At 35.9% G+C, this 19333-nt stretch overlaps 1 protein-coding gene across 2 annotated transcripts in view; it reads right to left on the reverse strand.

The window, feature by feature from the left end:
• Positions 1 to 202: 202 nt before the first annotated feature.
• Positions 203 to 19333, reverse strand: part of LOC131407282 (cytochrome P450 2C19-like) — a 33205-nt gene continuing 14074 nt past the window's right edge. For both annotated transcript variants that reach the window (XM_058543592.1, XM_058543591.1), the window contains 4 exons: positions 11214 to 11355; positions 8572 to 8759; positions 2100 to 2241; positions 203 to 420 (listed from right to left, as the gene is read on the reverse strand). In XM_058543592.1, the coding sequence (XP_058399575.1) occupies positions 239 to 420; positions 2100 to 2241; positions 8572 to 8759; positions 11214 to 11355 (654 nt within the window). In that variant the 3' untranslated portion in view covers positions 203 to 238. The remainder of the gene's footprint in view (positions 421 to 2099; positions 2242 to 8571; positions 8760 to 11213; positions 11356 to 19333) is intronic.

The raw sequence follows: 19333 nt of genomic DNA on the forward strand, positions 1-19333 counted from the left end.
ACATGTGTTACACAGGATGAAGAATAGGAGGCATATATTTATGCTGTGAAGATCAGGAAACTCTCCTTAATGGAGGTTGGATGTTCACTGAATGTTGAGGGAATGGAGTAATGGAGAGAGAAGAGGATAGAGAAGGCATTCGTGGGAAGGGGATGGAATGGGAAGGAGGTGAACAATATCTCAAAAGAGGGGGAGTTGCAGATGACAGCACACCAGCAGCCAGATGGTCTGCGCTTCTTCAGACAGGAATGAAGCAGAGCTGATAAGAAGGTGGCACAGAAGCAAACCCGTTGGCAACTGGAGTGGTGTCGATGTCCTTTGGATCAACCACAGATTTCAGGGTAAATTTCTGTAAAATGGTGGTCAGGAATAAAAACAGCTCCATGCGGGCCAGTCCCTCTCCCGCACATATCCGTTTTCCTGAAAATAACAAACACAGAATGTAGATACTGCTTGGACAGTATGTTTTTGATTGGCACAAAAGGAATAAAGAATATGCAGTAACTATTTGAAGAATGGTTGGATGGATGAACGGATGGAAGGCAGGATGGGTGGAACGATGGTTAGATAGACAGATAAACAAAAGATGGACTCATGTGTTATCCACCCTAACATATTCTCTTAACAGGCACCCTTCATGCAAAAAATTTTTACTGGGTATCGGCTCTATGCCAAGCGTTTCATTAAGTATTCCCACTTTATAACTGCTATTTTGATATTTCAGGTTTCCATCAATCTTTTCACAGAAACACACCCATGTTGCTTGTGTTCCCTGTCCCTAGTCTGATGTTCCATGATCTTCCTTGCATTCTTCACATTTTTTACTCTCAGTTCTAGTTGTATCTATACTTCATTAACCTTCAACATACCATGCAGTTTCAAGATTTATCCGATATTCTTCCCTTTGGCTAAGATGCACTTTATTTATACTTCTCTTAGAAACTAGGTCAAATTTTAATTCTTCTTACAATTTTTGTGATCCCTTATGGCAGTAGATTCTCACTCTCTCTGGGTTTCCTCAGCATCATATTCATGCTTCCAATCAAGCATAGATCACTTTGAATCATAATTCTCTGTTTTTTGAGCGTGGTAAAATATGAGTTCTTGAAAGGAGGACTCAGTCCTTGTCTTCTTACCATGTACAATGCCAGACCCAAAAGCAGGAATCAAAAGCCCAAGAACGAATGAAGCAAACACTATGGCCAGAAACTCAGCTCACAGTTCAGGTGCAGAGGCCCCAATATCCAAAAGGGAGACCTTGATTATAGGAAGGTCAAGTGCCCAGGAATATTAAAGGGTAATATGTCACACTAACAAGGTTTCCTTGACCCACTGTTACTGGCAGGAGGTTCTGACATCCTTGAACTAGAGTAAGTATCATGCTTCTATGGTCCATTACCTCTGTTAAAATGTCCTGCCTCTTTTTTTTTCATTTTTCTGTGCCTTTTATGAGGTAGATAAAATTTCCTTTCTTTTATTAGAATGTTGCTTAATCCACTTTATGCCTCACCTTGTGTGTGGTATGAGAGAGCAGGAGAGAGGCAGCTTCTTCCCCTCCCCATCATCCCCTGGCAAACAGCCTGCCCTTCCTGGTCTCACAGCACTAGTCATACTGGTTTATAATTATCTGTTTATTCATCTGCTTCACTAACTGGGCCGTGAGCCGTTTGGGTGCCCATTCTGTGCTTGTGCACACTTGTATCCCCAGAGCTCAACCTAGGGGTGAGAAGTACCTCATAGAAGATACTCAAATTTGTGGAGTTAGATACTTTCCTTAGGACAGGTGAGTGTAGTCTAGATGAGATTAACCTTCTAGAAAGGGTTCTGCTCGGTACAGTGATGTATCTTGAGGTGGTACTCAATCAAACCATTCTCTGGCTTTCTTACTTTGGGAGAACTAGATCAGCTCTTCAAATCCCACTAATGTGGGCCAATAATGAGAAGTATCAAGAGGTGGGAGAGTGCATGGGCATTGAGAGTGGTGCTCCTGATCATGTACAAAGAAATTCTATGAACCGGAGAGTAGATACTGCAAGTTTAACGGATCTCACAAAGGTATACTGTCTTCCGAAGTACCAAAGGAAATAAATTTTTATTACCTGCTGAAAAAGGCATGAAATAGTCACTCTTCTTAAAGTTGCCACTCCTGTCTAGGAAGTGGCCAGGGTCAAACACCCCTGGGTTGGGGAATTCTTTATCATCATGCAGCACAGAAGTCAGAGATGTTAATATGGTCGTGCCCTGGAAGGAACGGATGAAGATAAACTGAGTTATAAAGAAGTCATGGAGCGGGAAGAAATGTTGGAAATTACTTAATCCAATCTTATGATTCACAGATGAGGAGACATAGGTCCAAAGAAGAGCAGTGACATTTCCAGGCAGACACATCAAGTAATAAACAGGCATGATTTTCAGGCCAGTGGCAGAGATTTTGCTAAAGTAGTGTCCAATTACATTTGAAGTACTGAGTATTTGGGTATTTGAATGCCACACCTTCTGAACTCTCCATCTCTTCCTTATCATCACTTTTGGACACTGGTGTATGTCCTCACCTACTGCTCTGTTTATCATTTCAGTTTTCACACATCTTATATGTGAATTGAGGTCTAAAATGGCTGTCTCTTTAGGGTCTTGAAACGTCCAGAGTATCTGTTCATAGGGAGTTTTAAAATAGAGGTCTAATTAGGTATGATCTCTTCTGGGATGATGACAACAAGTACAGTAACAACTATTGACATAAAATTTATTTCTCTTCATTTAAAAATGTGGAGGAGCTCTTCTTACAGATGAATCCCAGGGGGAAAAACAAAAGAAAAGATAGAAGGGATGATAAATTACAAAAATTATCATTTTTCAACAATAAAGTTCATCAATTAATGTGAAAACTGTTGGGTAAGTGGTTTTGGAAGCTGGATATTCACAAAGTCTTAAAATACCATGCTGTAAATTTTTATTAATTACATATGAAAAACAGAACATCTGCAATGGAGAGATCTGGCTGACACCATCCTATTAAGCGAGAAACACAGCATCAACAATAATGGGAAGAGCGACATTATAGGTCCCTGCCTCCTCAATGAAATTCAGTGGCACATACACACCATCTATGTAGTTTTCTTGCCAAAATCATAACTGGAATATATTCTCTAGAAGACAATCACACAGAACTAGACTGCAGAACATTTTATATGACAACTGGCCTGGATTCTTAAAAAATGTCATGGTATTCAAAAGGAAGTAACAAACAAAGGAAAGAGAAACATTCTTGATTACAGGGAACTAAAGGGATAAGAAAATCAAATTATATGCTTCTTTTTTGATTGAAAACTATATTGCAAAAGAAAAAACTATATAGAATATTTTTTAAAAATTAGGAAAATTTAAATATAGGTTGTATATTAGATAATATTATTATATCAATGATAATTCCTTGAATGTTAATGCTATTATTGTTACGTAGGACAAAGTCCTTGTTTTTAGAAGATACATACTGAAGTATTGAGGTATTAAATGTGATAGATATTTAGGTATAAAAGTGGATATATATACACTCTCATGTATATAATACATACATATACGTGTGTTTTTAAATGTTATTTAGATTTAACATTTTTTTAAATATAATGTTGAGGGAAATTCCATCGTCTGAAGTTATCATATATAAAGTCTATAACTTTTTTTTAAAGATTTTCCCTTGCATGTTTTTACACAATTAATACGTGAAAATGTTTCTTGAAGATACAAAAGTAGATATATTTTCAACAAATACTGCTGGAACAATTGGATATTTATTAAAAAATAAATTATGCATAATAATTACCTCACACTACAAAAAAAGTTAACTTGGAATGGATCACTGATCTAAATGTAAGAGCTCAAAGCATAAAACATCTAGAAAATGATATGAGTATGTGTTTGGCAACTTGTGCTGGCAAATATTTTTTAAATGGGACACAAAAGCACAAACAATAAAACAAATAATTGATAAATTTCTTCCATTAAAGTTAAAAAATTCTGTTATTTGAAAGATAATTTTAAGAAACTAAAAGAAGAAGCCACAGACTGGGAGTAAACATTGTAAAGCATATATCTGATAAAGGACTCATATTCAGAACATATAAAGAAGTACAACAATTCAATATCAAAAAACAAAGGATGTCATAGGAAATAGGCATATAAAGTTGAGTAAACACTTTAACAAAGAAGACACATGATGGCCAATAAGGACATGAAAAGAATCTGTGCATTATTACTTGTCAAGGAAAGGGATGTTAAAACAAAATGTGATATCACTACGCTACTAGAACAGTAGCTAGAATTTAAAAAGAGTAACCACCGCGAGTACATTGAGCAAATGGAACTCTCATGCATTGCTGGTGGGAATGCAAAATGGCACAACCACATTAGAAAACAGTTTGTCAGTTTTGTATAAATTTAAACACTTACGCGACAATTCCACTATTTGGGGATTTACTGAATAGAAATGAAAATATATATAGTAACACATATTTGTATACAAATGTTTATAGCAGTTTTATTCAAATAGCCGAAAACTGGAAATCACTAAAATATCCACTACTGGTGAATGGATCATCAATTTGTGGTATTCCACATATGGAATACAACTCAGCAATAAAAGAGAATTAACTACTGTTACATGCAAAAATAACAATGATTCTGATCATGCATTTTCCTGGCTGGGAAATAAGAACTTAAAAACATGAAGGGGGCATAATCTTGGCACATAAAATACAAATGGCCTTTCTACAACTCAGAGGAAGTCATCCTTCCCCAAAAGGATGTTTTATCAGCCATCACAAAGTTATCTTTAGGCAGACAATTTTACCTTCTTCCTGCTTTTCTGCTTCCGCCCATTAAATTTGCACATTTGTCTTCTTCGAGGTGTAAAAACACAGTCTCATAAGTGAAACTGCCGGATACTAATGTATTTCCATTTTTGGAATTGTTGGACATTTTAGAAAGGATTATGATGTGTACACTGTAGAATTTATGAGACTCCCAAAAGATCGTAGAGTATTTTTAGCAAAACATAAATATTCACATAAAGTGGGATAAGTAAAAATATATATGGTTCACTTCAACTCAAGTCAGGTTTTGACCAACAAATTAAACTTCACCAAACTTACATTTTATTTGTATTTTCAGGACTCTCAGTATTGCAAAGTTGAAGAAGAAGGATTTCTAACTCCATATTATGAAAAAAATTTAGATCCACGCTACCCAACACAGTAGCTACATGCCACACGTGGCTCTTTATATTTAAGTTGAATTAATTAAAAGTAAATAAAATTTAAAAATGATCTCCTCAGTGGCATTAATCACATTACAAACACTCAATAGACATATGTGGCTAGTGGCTACTGTATTGAACAGCACAGATATAGAACATTTTCAATCATTGCAGAAAGTTTTATTGGACAGGGCTGTCTTAGACCAGTTGTCAGCAATCCAAAGCCCATGCAAATCTAACCTGCCACCTGTTTTTGTATAGCCCATTAGTTAAGAATTGTAAAAACTAAACAGAGAAATAATATTTTGTGACAAGTAAAAATTATAAGAAATTTAAGTATCACTGTCCATAAATATTGGAACACGCAATCTTATATCATTTTTGTATGGTCTACAACTACTTTTGTGTTACAGTGGCAGATTTAAGTAGTGGCGACAGAGACACATTGCCCCAATATTTACTATCTGGCCCATTCCAGAAAATGTTTGCCAACTCCTCTCTTAGACCATTATCTACACCCAGCTCAGTGGCTCCATTTCATGAGAGAAGAAATCATTTATCTGATCAGTAAGATGGTAGATAGAATCAGCTACTCAATATACTGTGCTGTTCCATGCAGAAGGGAATGGGTCATTCCCTTGGGCTATGGGCTGTCTAGACTCAAAAGCCACCAGGCACAACGTGATCTGCCATGCAGAGAAATTGATGGGTGCGCTCTGTAGATGCAGTGTTCCCCGCAAGCAGGTCCCCAAATCTGGTGTAGTAGATGTGGGAGACTGGCACTACTTATCTGATTCCTCAGTCTATTTCCCATTTAGTTAGTAATAGGAGGAGAAACAAGTTTTATTAATATACCCTCATGCCCCCAAATTAAAAAAAAAAAAAAAAAGTCGGCCTGGTAGTGTTTTTTGTTGAAAATACAGTAGACTTGAAGTCCTAACCTTTGCATCAGATCTGTGACCATCAGGGCAAGCCCTACTACTTGGTAAAGTCCTCAATTCCCTCCTCCCCGGAAGATGATGATAGCAATTCCAACCTTACCAAACTTACAACTCTTTTTCCCTAATGGAAATAGAATTTTTAGTTATATTATCTTTCATTTTATTAGTAATATGTGCTGGCTTCAAGTGGAATGGAGTAGCTTGTAGCATAACAACTATAAAATCTGAATAAATATAGAAATCACATGTTAGAAGGCATTGGAAAGCTGCTAAAACAAAACTTTTCTCAAAATTCTAGAGATGCGAGAATCTCAGAGACATCATCTGACGCCTTCAGTCAATTCTGGCTGTCTTCATTTCCATTTCTGAATGAGAGCAGGAAGGTTTACATCATTCTGATTGCCTAGTGGAGGAGAGAAGAACTCTTTCTAGAGAAGATGAACCTCTGAAACATTCCATTATATTTAACCAAAAGTTTTTAGGAATTCCAAAGACACAACTGAGTGGCCAGAAAAAGAAGAGTGGCAGGAGAAGGCAATAAATATAGACCCAGACTAGGTAACAATTCCCACCCCATTTTATGAGGCCAACATTAACCGATATCAGAAATCTGACAAGAAAATTTTGAGATAGAAAAATTGCAGACCGGTCTCTCTCATGAATATAAATATAAAATTCCAGAACAAAATACAGCAAATCAAATCCACTTGTGTGCTTATAATTAAAATATATATATTTAGTGGAGAAAGGGATGCCAACATATACAACTTATATCAATAGAGGCAGAGAATTCATCTGACAAAATTGTACACATTTTCATGTCAAAATATCATACAAAGATAAGTGAAGGCAAACTTCCCTACTCTGTAAAGAATATCCACCAAAATGTATTTAATACATCACTATCAGTTGCGTGATGTTAAACCTCCACCACCTCCTGGGGATCAAAAATGAAACAGAGAGGTCCACTAGCACCAATTTTTGGAACACTATCCTGGAAACCCTAGCCAATCGATAATGCAATAAAGAGAAATTAAAATCATGAGTACTAGAAAATAAGAAATAAAACAAAACAAATGAACAAACAAAACTCATAGATACAGAGAACAGACTGGTTGTTGCCAAAGGGGAGGGTTGTGGCTGAAATGGGTGAAGGGGGTCAAGAGATACAAACTTCCAATTATAAAATAAATAAGTCATGGGGATATAATGTACAGCATGGTGACTATAGTCAACAATATTGTATGGCATATTTGAAAGTTGCAAGAAAGTAAATCTTAGAAGTTCTCAACACAAGAAAAAAAATTTTTGTTAATTTTGTATGGTGACAGATGGTACCTAGACCTATTTTGGTGATCATTTTACTGTGTATACAAATATTGAATCATTATGTTGTATTCCTGAAACTAATATAACGTGGGATGTCAAGGATACCTCAGTAAATAAAGAAACAAAACAAACATTAACCCATTCAGCAGGATTGTGTGCATCGAAACTCCAAATGAATCTACAGACGAATTATTAGCAATGATTAGTAAACTTAGCAAGGTTGCTACATAAAAGGTCATCAAAATAATAAAATTAATTATATTTCCATATCCCAGATACAAAGAAATGGAAAAGGTATCTTTTAAATTATACAATTTAGAATAGCATCAAAAATATTATTCCTGGGAAAAAACTAACCAAAGATGTGTAAGCCATTGCACTGAAGAAAAACCATTATTGAAAAAATAAAGAAAGCTCAAATAAATTGGAAGCATATGCCATATTCATTAATTCAAAGAATCAACATGTCAGTTCTTTACAAGATGCCACTTCTTTTCAAAATGATCTCCTGGAGTTATCACACTCCCCGATTTCAAAATATACTACAAAGCTATAGTAACCAAAACAGCATGGCACTGGCACAAAAACAGACACACAGATCAATGGAATAGAATCGAAGGCCCAGAAATAAACCCATACATCTATGGACAGCTAATCTTCGACGAACGAGTCAAGAGCATACAATGGAGAAAAGAAAGTCTCTTCAACAAATGGTGTTGATCTGTAGATTTAATGTTACCCTGACAAAATCCCAGGAGAGTGTTTTGGGATATTAACAAACTAATACTAAAATTTATTTGAAAATGTAAACAGCTAAGAGTAGCCAAACCAATTTTGAAGAAGCAGAAGAAATTTGGAAGACTTACACTGTCAGCTATCAAGACCTGTTATAAAGCTTTTCTAGCCCAAATTGGGTATAATACAAGTCCTTCAAGCTGCCAAACATATGATTTTTGCATTTCTCTCATCTTGTGTTGGGAGAAGAGTGGAACCATGCGAATATGGGAATTTCAGGAGTGCTGAGGTCAGTAAAAGAGAAACAAATCTTACTTTAGGGATGAGGTAGTTTCTGAACTTAGTATCATGTGTTACTGCATGAGGCAGGTTGGTGGGGATGAGGTCAATGTATCTCTGGATCTCATGCACCACAGCATCCATGTAGGGCATATGGCTCTTGTCCTGCATGCAGGGGATCCGGTGTCTGCCAATCACACGGTCAATCTCTTCCTGGACTTTAGCTGATAAGACACAAGTAAGACTGATGGAAAATGAGTAAAATGGCACATTTGCCACAGGAATTCAGTGTTACATTAAGAATTATGAAGGTGTCCCAACATCATTATAAACATAAGTTATATGCCCAGAACTTAGAGAATTGCTATAATATAGAGACATACAACTCTCCTACAAGCCAGGCATTAGACATATCTGTACATACCTGTGTATTACCATAGAGGATAATTAATACAAATAAAAATGATGAAATTTTTCAAAATATGAAGTTATCACATAATTAAGAAATTATTGTCACTGCACAAAGAAAAACAAGAACAAATATTAATTTGTATCAAAATAATACAGGATGTTTTAAAAATTAAATTCTACAAATGGATCTACATGTATGTAAGTCTTTGTGTGTGTGTTTGCATGTGTGTGTGTGCAACTTGCAATGGTACCCCCTTCAACCTCCCATTCCTCAGATGCAGCCACTTTGAATCATTCTTGGAGTTTCTTCTAAAATGTATATACATATTTCCAAATAATGACTCTATTTCTGTTTCTGTTTATTCATTTATCCAATTTTAGGCAATATTTAATGAAGCCCTGGGATGAGCCATGAGGATTTACATCAGCTTCTCCACTCCATACAAATTACACATGAACAGACACACAAACACACACACACATGCACATCCCTTCACTCCACTTTCACCTCTGTATTTTGATCATAATTTTGATCATATAAATACTCACTGTTTATACCATTATAACCACATAAATATTGTTCACTGGTAAGATACCTATGACTATTTTTTATTTTGCATATTTTGACACCTACTTTTGAATAATTTAGATCTCTTCCTAAATTTCTAGATGCCCATTTAGGATAGTTTCCAAATCTTCAGGCAGATATTTTAAACTCCTAGTAATAATTTCCCAAATGCTCAAACCTCAGATTATCAATCACTTCTTTTTTATTTTTCTTAACTTCCGTCACACCTTCTCCATCTACTTAGTACAATCTACACTGGCTGTTTCCCAGGCCAGGACCCAAGTACCCTCCCTGAAACTTCCATCCTCCTATAGGAGGTCTTATGATTCCTGGAGCCCATGAGCATGTCTGACTTGGTTTCAAATATTTGGATGCAAACTATCCTCCAGTATCTTTCTGAGAAAATGGAAAGAGGAAGTAAAATTTTTGGTAAACATGCATATCTGAAAATATCCTTTTTCTATTAATACACAAGGTGATAGTTGCTCTTGAGAAATCTGATGCCCTTCTGATTCCTAATCTTTTATACATGTCACTTGATTTATCTTTGAAAGTTTTTATGATTTTAACTTTTCCCTGATGTTCTGAAATTTCATGATCCTGTGTCTTAGGGTGCATGCTTTTATTTCATTTTACTACGCTGGACACTTGGAGAGAATGTTCTACCTCGATGATGCAATATTTAGGTCTTTCCTTTGGAAAACCTCTCTTCCTGTGAAAAGAAAATAGTTACCTGCTCAAAAAAATTGTAGAGAGAACCTGTACAACTGTAGAAACTGGTACACGTTGTAGAAGAAAGCCTCCTGTCTCCTCCCTCATTCTCCCCTAGTTTGTTAGACACTTGGTACTTCCAAATAGTGAGAACTGTTGGGATTTTAGGGACATAGATTAGCTTTTCTACGTTGATGAATCTTCTGCTGACATTTACGTTACAACTTCATCTTCTCTGCTGAGGTAATTATCACCCTCCCTTCTGCTCTCTGTGTTTCAGAAATTTGTTGGCTACTTTCTGTACTCTTTTTTGACTTCAAAGAACTAGTTAATTCTCATTTGTTCATAAAAGATAAAATTGTTTACCCCCTGAAATTCTTATTTTGGGAAACCCAGTGTCCTGGAAACAGACTCCTGGAATAATAAAATTCCTTTAGGCATGTCTTCTGCCTAAATAGCAACACCTTTCTTACAAATCTAACTTTTTAGAATACTTCTCAGACTGCAGAAATTTTCTAAGGCCGTCTAACTAAATTTCTAGAATTTCCACTTATGCCTCTATAAAAGGAGTTTCCATCTTCCCTACCCCAGCATAAGAACTCTGTATTTTCAGAATGAGGGAAAATTCCAGCAAGAACTATCTACCATTCAAAGTGACCTCTTTTTAAGAAAATGAACACGCAATCTTAGACCAATTCATGATGGCTGTTGCCTGACACAAGTCACCTCCCAATGGAATCCAGACACTGCTCCAGAACTTTATTGCTTTCCTACTACCCACACTGTCCTTCACTTCTCTCAGTCATCAACTCCTGTTGTGCAAAGTTGTCTCATTGTTATCCCTTCATTAGGTTTGGACATATTACAACTAGTGGAACAGATATTTCAATAATGAAGCTTCTCTAATAGACATAAGTTGTAGGACACTAACACTGTCTTACCAGAATTATATTCTAAAATTAACCCTGTTCACCATCTGTATTCATACCTGTGACCTCTGGGTGCTTTATCAGAAGTAGGAGTCCATATCTCAAGGTGGTGCTCGTTGTCTCTGTCCCAGCAGCAAATAAATCAGATGTGGTGGTTATCAAATTTTCAATAGTAAATTCAGACTGTTGATTGTGCTTTTCCTAGGAATGATTTAGTGCAATTATTTGACGAATTAGTTTGCCAGCACATTTAAATATAAAGAATACAAAATAAGTTAGATTGTTATAAAGTTAAACCACCCTAGAAACTGAATGGTGCAGTATTAGAAAAAGCTACTGTATGGTACAGCAGACTGCAGAATAGTTGACCCAATATTTATTTCCTATACCATTACTCCTTGCTTGCCTAAATATTCCATTCACCATCCTTTTCGTAGTTAGGTGGGTTCATGAAACATAATTTTTGTGAATGAGATATAAGAAAAATCCCGTTGGTGCCACTTCTCTTTCATTCTCATTATTCAAAACACAGATGTGAAAGTAGAGGTCAGGCAGACATCATCTTGGGACGGCAGTATTTAAGCGTGAAGGTGGAGAGGTCTCTAGACTAAGTATGATGAAGGAAAACGGAAGGTGCCTGAGCCTGTGATGTTTCAGAGCTACTCTACTAACCCTAGAATGGCTCACCACAAGACTCCTTGTATGTAAAGTAAATCAACAAACTATTTCTTTAAGATATTTTCAATAGGATATTCTCTTATTTGTAAACAAACATAATCTTAATTGAGAGAAATGGGTAAATTAGGGCCATATCATGGAAGATGTAATAAGCCTAAATCAAGAGTATGCAATTCTCTTCTCTGTTAAAGGATTTAGTTGGACTTACTATTACCTACAGATTCATTATGAAGTTGAAATTGTGCAAAAGCTAATATGGCAGCACATCCTAGGATAGACTGTAAACAAAGAGAATGGATTCACAAAGACAAGATGGGCCTGGCCACTGTTGTATTCTAGAAGTGAGGCAATAGGAAACTTGATCTAGGAAACAAATACAGGAATCAATAGGAATTACAGATACAAGGGACACCACAAACATGAAGACAGAGTTTGGGCATTAATTTCTCAGAAGAGGTGAAGTTGGGGGTCAGGGTAGTGTGGATGTTGAGGACAAGGGACTGACTAAATGGAGTTCTCACAAACTGATGATTGGGAGAGGGCAAGCACTTGATAAGGGCAACTAAGGTTGATTTAGGACTAAGGGGATTATGTGACGCAGAACTGACAACAACCGGTTAATTTTAAATATTGACTAGAGGGACAAAAAATATATGTCGATATATATTCTAACCAGACCCTGTGCCAGCATTAATTTAATGGTGCTCTTATAATCTACAGGTGACCTGTGGCATACCTAATATTATGTAATCAGCAACATTAAGACAGACTTAACACTTTGAACAAGTGTACTTCCTAGACATAGATGGTCATCTCCCTTATTATGTTTTGTTTTCCGAAGTTTTCTAAGATTGTCAAATCAAAATTAGTTTAAAGTCAGTAAGAAGAGCAGTACACTAATAAACCAATATTAATATTTTGCCTGTTGATCTGAATTTGGATATTTAATGACTACATGCACATATCCAGTTAAAATGAAGCTAGACTGTTTAAAGCAGTGTTGAAAGAAATCAAAGAAGACCTAAATAAATAGAGACAAATTCCATGTCATGAATCAAAACACTTAATATTGTTAAGATGGCATTACTAGAGTAATACCACAAAGATGGCAGAGTAGGAAGTTCCAGGAATGACTACCTCCACAGACACAACTATTGATCTGGTATGAACCGTCTGAAGCCACTATTTTGGGATGCTGGAGTCTAGTTGAAGACTTACAGCATCCAGGGGAGTGCTTTATGAGAAAGAAGTTGATAAATTTCAGTGTCTGACATATCAATTACCATTCTCCACACATCAGCTCCCTGCACACAGCCATGAGGACAGTGGCTCACAGACTTGTTGCATATTGCTAGTCCTAGGTTGGGAAATAGGGAGCTTGTCCTACAAAAATCAGGGTTGTGTGTTGATTTCTTGTTCTTGATGACTGAGGAGCCAGCACGGAGGCTGGGCATTGTATAAACTCCCAAACGTTGAATGAACTTTCCCAGTGGCGTTACCTAAGGGGATTTAAATGGACAGAATCCTCTTTTTTTTCTATTCTTATTGGAATCAAGCATTTAAGGAAATCTCTGTCAGGTCACTGACAGACTGTGGAGATCACAAAACAGAGATTTTAGTGACCACAGAAGATAAGAAAAATTGCTTGGAAAGATCACTAAAGAAATGGATTACTGATTGGATTACATCAAGTAATAACAGCAATCACTGGGAGCAGAAAGTATCTCATTTCCAAAGTTACCACATTACAGTATTTAAATGCTCAGTTCTTAACTAACATTGCAAAGCATTCAAAGAAATAGGAAAGTATGGCACATTAATTGGAAAAAATTGATTAACAGAAATCATCCTTGAAGAAGTCTGTACATCAGACTTCCTAGACAAAAACTTTAAACTAAATGTCTTAAATATGCTCAAAGAGCTGAAAGAAACCATGGAGAAAGAACTCACGGAAAATAGAACAATAATGAACAAGTATAAAGTATCAAAAAAAAGATAGAAAATATTCAAAAAATATAAATTCTGGAAGTAAAACATACAATAGCTCAAAAAAATTTAAAAATTCACTAGAATGGTTCAACAGCAGATTTGAACAGGTAGAAGAAATAAAGAACAAACATAAAGACAGTAAAACTTGAATCACCCAGTTGGAATAGCATAAAGAAAAAAGAATGAAATAAAGAACAGAGACTAAGGGAGACCATGAGACATACCAAAATACACATTATGGGAGTCACAGGAGGAGGTGAGAGAGAGGCGCAGAAAAAATATTTGAAGAAATAATGGCTGAAAACTTCCCAAACTTGATGATCAACATAAATCTACATATCCAAGAAGTTCAGTGGAATCCAAGCAGGATAAACTCAAAAGACTCACACCAAGACAGATTTTAATTAAAAAATAATAATGGGGGCTGGCCTGCTGGTGTAGTGGTTGGGTAAGTGCACTCCCCTTCAGTGGCCTGGAGTTTGTGGGTTTGGAACCAAGGTGAGGACTTACACATCGCTCATAGGTGATGCTGAGGTGGCATCCCACAAATAAAAATGGAGAAAGATTGACACAGATGTTAGCTCAGGGACAATCTTTCTCAAGCAAAAAGAGGAAGATAGGCAACAGATGTTAACTCGGGGGCAATATTCCTCACAAAACAAAACAGAACAGAACAAAACAAAACAAAACAAAAACCAAAGAGACTATCTTGAAAGCAGAAAGAGAAATTTACTCATCATGTACGAAGGATCATAAAAAAAAGTAAGAGCTGATTTCTCATCAGGAACAGTGGAGTCAGAAGACAGTGGGAAAATATATGTAAAGCAACAACAGAAAAATGACTTATCATGTCAAAGGATCATCAAAGAAATGAACAGGATTCCGGTTTCTGCCCTGGCATATAAGGAGTTTAGAAATTGCCACTCCATCCTAACAGAAATAAAAACCAAACAAACTAAGAAATGCATAACTCTTCTTAGATTCATCAGAGAAGTGAATTCACAGGAAAAACCACTGCTTCCAAAATTGGAGAGACAGACAAGTAGATACAGAGAATCATGACTTAGGAGAGCAGAAACCCCTGAGCAGAAACTTCTGCGGGAATCAGTAACAGCGTAGGAAAACCTCAACTGCAATCACGAATTGCTGGAGGCTTAGTGTGGACCAGTCTGAGAGTTAAAAACTCCAGGGGGATCCAATATTCTAAGAGACTCCCACTGTTGTGAGTTTTACTTTCAGGAGCTCTTACAGGTCCTCACAGTTAATATCAGAGAAAAGTACTCTCTTGCTTCTGGCAAGGACAAGAGAAAAGGAATCATTTTGAACTCTGCAAGTGCATTCAGTTGCTCTTCACAAGGTCTGCCCTCAGAAGAAACTGTTTTACCAGAAGCCTAACCTGCTTGCAGTTTATCAGAGCCTAACACACCTGGTGGAAGGGAATACCCAACTCCAGCTGGCTCTAGGCTTCCACAAGAGAGAAGAGAAATTCACAACCCCAGTGTCACCTAGCCAGTCTGTTCCACCTAAGGAGAGAGAGGAAAAACTGAGAAGTGATGGTGAAGTTCACAGTCCAGGGGCACAGGTTCAAAAAAAAACAATGAGATGTTAGGTATAGGGCATTTAAGTCTTTAATTCGTTTTGAGTTTATTTTTGTATGTGGTGTAAGATAGTTTAATTCTTTTGCATGTAGCTATCCAGTTTTCCCAACACAATTTTGTGAAGCAAGTGTGTTTTCACCATTGTATATTCTTGCTTCCTTTTTTTGAAGATTAATTGATTGTATATGTGTGGGTGTATTTTGGGGCTTTCTATTCTGCGCCATTGATCTATGTTACTGTTTTCTTGCCAGCACCATACTGTTTTGATTTTTATAGCTTTGTAGTATAGATTGAATTCAGGGAGTGTCTTACCTCCAGCTTTGTTATTGTTTCTCAAGATTGTTTTTCCCATTCAGAATCTCTTGTGGTTTCATATAAATTTTAGGATTACTTGTTCTAGCTTTGTGAAAAATTCCATTGGTATTTTGACAGAGATTGCATTGAAATTGTAGATTGCTTTGGGTAATATGGGCATTTTAACAACATTAATTCTTCCAATCCATTAACATGCTGTATCTTTCTATTTATTTGTGTCATCTTCAGTTTCTTTCCTCAATGTCTTGTAGTTTTCAGAGTATAGTTCTTTCACTTCCTTGGTTAAGTTTGTTCCTAGATATTTTACTCTCTTTGTTACAATTGTAAATGGAATTGTTTTCTTAATTGTTCTTTCTGATAGTTTGTTATTAGTTCATAAAAATGCAACAGATTTATGTATATTAATTTTGTATCCTGAAACTTTACTGAATTCATTTATTAGTTTTAATAGTTTTTTGGTGGAGTTTTTAGAGTTTTCTGTATATAATATCATATCATCTGCAAACAGTGACAGCGTTACTTTTTCCTTTTCAAACCAAATGCATTTTATTTCTTTTTCTTGCCAAATTGCTCTGGCTTGGACTTCCAATACTATGCTGTATAAAATTGACATGAGTGGGCATCCTTGCCTTCTTCCTGATTTTAGAGGAAAGACTTTCACCTTTTCACCATTGTGTACGATATTAGCTGTGGGCTTGTCAGATACAGCCTTAATTATATTGAAGTATGCTTCCTCTATACCCACTTTATTGAGAGCTTTCATTATTAATGTGGTGTATCAAATTGATTGATTTGCAGATGTTGAATCATCCTTGCATCCTTGGAATAAATCCCGCTTGATCATGGTGTATGATCATTTTAATGTATTGTTGAATTTGGTGTGCTAAAAATTTGCTGAGGATTTTTGCATCTATATTCATCAATGAAATTGGCCTGTAATTTTCTTTTTTTGTAGTGTCTTTGTCTGGTATTGGTATTACTGTAATACTAGTCTCATAAAATGAATTTGGAAGTATTTCTTCCTCTTCGTTTTTTTGAGGATAATTTGAGAAGGATAGGTATTACTTCTTGAACTGTTTGGTAGAATTCACCTGTGAAGCCATCTGGGCCTGGACTTTTATTTGTTGGGAATTTTTTTGTTTACTGATTCAATTTCATTGCTAGTAATCAGTCTATTCAGATTTTCTATTTCTTCCTGATTTGGTCTTGGAAGATTGCTCATTTCTAGGAATTTATCCATTTCTTCTAGGTTGTCCAATTTGTTGGCATATAATTGTTTGCGGTAGTCTCTTATGATCCTTTGTATTTCTGTGATATGGGTTGTAACTTCTCTCCTTTCTTTTTTTATTTATATGGTCCTTCTCTCTTTTTTTCCTTATGAGTTTAGCATAAGGTTTATAAATTTTGCTTATTTTTTCAAGGATCAGCTCATAGTTTTATTGATGTTTTCCATTTTTTAGTTTCTATTTCATTTATTTCCTCTCTGATCTTCATTATTTTCTTCCTTCTACTACCTTTGGACTTTGTTTATTCTTTTTTAGTTCCTTTAAGTGTAAGGTAGATCGTATATTTAAGATTTTTCTTATAACTTGAGGAAGGCCTGTAACATGATGAACTTCCCTCTTAGAACTGCTTTTGCTGCATCCTATAGGTTTTGGAAAGTTGTGCTTCCATTTTCATTTCTCTTAAGGTGTTTTTTGATTTCCTCTTTGATTTCATTGTTGATCCACTGGTTATTCAGCAGCATGTTGTTTAGTCTTCATGTTATTGCCCCCCACCTCCGTTTTCTTCTTGTAATTGATGTCTAGTTTCATACCATTGTGATCCGAAAAGGTGCTTGATACAGTTTCAATCTTAAATTTGAGACTTGTTTTGTACCTTAATATTTGATCTATCTTGGAGAATGTTCCATGTGCACTTGAAAAGAATGTGTATTCTGCTGTTTTTGGATGGAATATTCTGTACATACCTATTAAGTCTGTCTGGTCTAATGTGTTGTTTCCTTGTTGATTTTCCATCTGAATGATCTATCCATTGATGTAAGTGTGGTATTAAAATCTCCTACTATTATTGTATTAGTGTCAATTTCTCGCTTGCTTTATAAATTTAGGTGCTCCTATGTTGGATGCATAAATATTTACAAGTGTTATATTCTCTTCTTGGATTTATCCCTTTATTATTATGTCATACTCTTCTTTCCCTTTTGTTACAGTCTTTGTTTTAAATTCTATTTTCCCTGATATAAACATTGCAACCCCCGCTTTCTTTTCATTTCCATTTGCATGAAACATCTTTTTCCATCCCTTCACTTTCAGTCTGTGTTTGTTTTTAGATCTGAAGTGAGTCTCTTGTACGTACCATATAGATGAGTCTTTTTTTTATCCATTCAGCCATGCTGTGTCTTTTGATTGGAGCATTTAGTGCATTTACTTTTAAAGTAACTAATGATAGGTATGTGCGTAAACTATTTTGTTAATTGTTTTCTGGCTGTTTTTGTAGTTCTTTGTTCCTTTCTTCTTTCTTTCTCTCTCTCTTGTGGGTTGATAACTTTCTTTAGTTTCTTTAGTTATGTTTGGATTTCATTCTCTTTAGTTTTTTGTGTCTATTATAGGTTGTTTTTTCTGGTTACCATGAGGTTCACCTATAACAACCTATATATGTATAGCTGTCTATTTTGAGCAGATATTTGCTTATGTTCAAATGCTTTCTAAAAGCTCTACATTTTTACTTTCCCTCTGCATTTTATGTTTTTGATGTCATATTTGACATGTTTTTATTTTTTGTATCCCTTAACTAATTATTGTAGAATAGTTGATTTTACTACTTTTGTCTTTTAACGTTCCTCCTATCTTTGTGTTTTTTTTTTTTTTTCTCCAAAGCACCAGTAGATAGTTGTATGTCATAGCTGCACATTCTTCTAGTTGCTGTATGTGGGACGCGGCCTCAGCATGGCGGGACAAGTGGTGCGTCAGTGCGCACCCGGGATCTGAACCTGGGCCGCCAGCATCGGAGCATGAGCACTTAACCGCTAAGCCATGGGGCCGGCCCCTTTGTAAGTGTTTGATCCATTACTTTTCCTATATATTTGCCTTTACCAGTGAGATTTTCGCTGTCATATATTGTCTTATTTCAAATTATGGCCTTTTATTTTTTCCTTAAAGAAGTTCCTTTAACCTTTCTTGTAAGGGCAGTCTAGTGGTGATGAATTCCTTTAACTTTTGCTTGTCTGGGAATCTCTTTATATCTCCTTCAATTCTGAATGATAACCTTGTCAAGTAAAGTATTCTTGGTCCTAAGTTTTTCCCTTTCAGCATTTTGAATATGTCATGCCACTTCCTTTTGGCCTGTAAAATTTCTGCTGAAAAATCTGCTGACAGTCTTAGAGGGGTTTCCTTGTAGGTAACTAGCTGTTTTTCTCTTGCTGCTTTTAAGATCCTGTTTTTATATTTAACTTTTGACATTTTAATCATAATGGTATTGGTGTGGATCTCTTTGCATTCAACTTGTTTGGGACTCTCTCTGCTTCCTGGACATGGGTTTCTGTTTCCTTCGACAGGTTAGGGAAGTTTTTAGCTATTATTTCTTCAAATAAGTTTTTT

Source organism: Diceros bicornis, chromosome 6, assembly GCF_020826845.1.
Source record: "Diceros bicornis minor isolate mBicDic1 chromosome 6, mDicBic1.mat.cur, whole genome shotgun sequence".
NCBI lineage: Eukaryota > Metazoa > Chordata > Mammalia > Perissodactyla > Rhinocerotidae > Diceros > Diceros bicornis.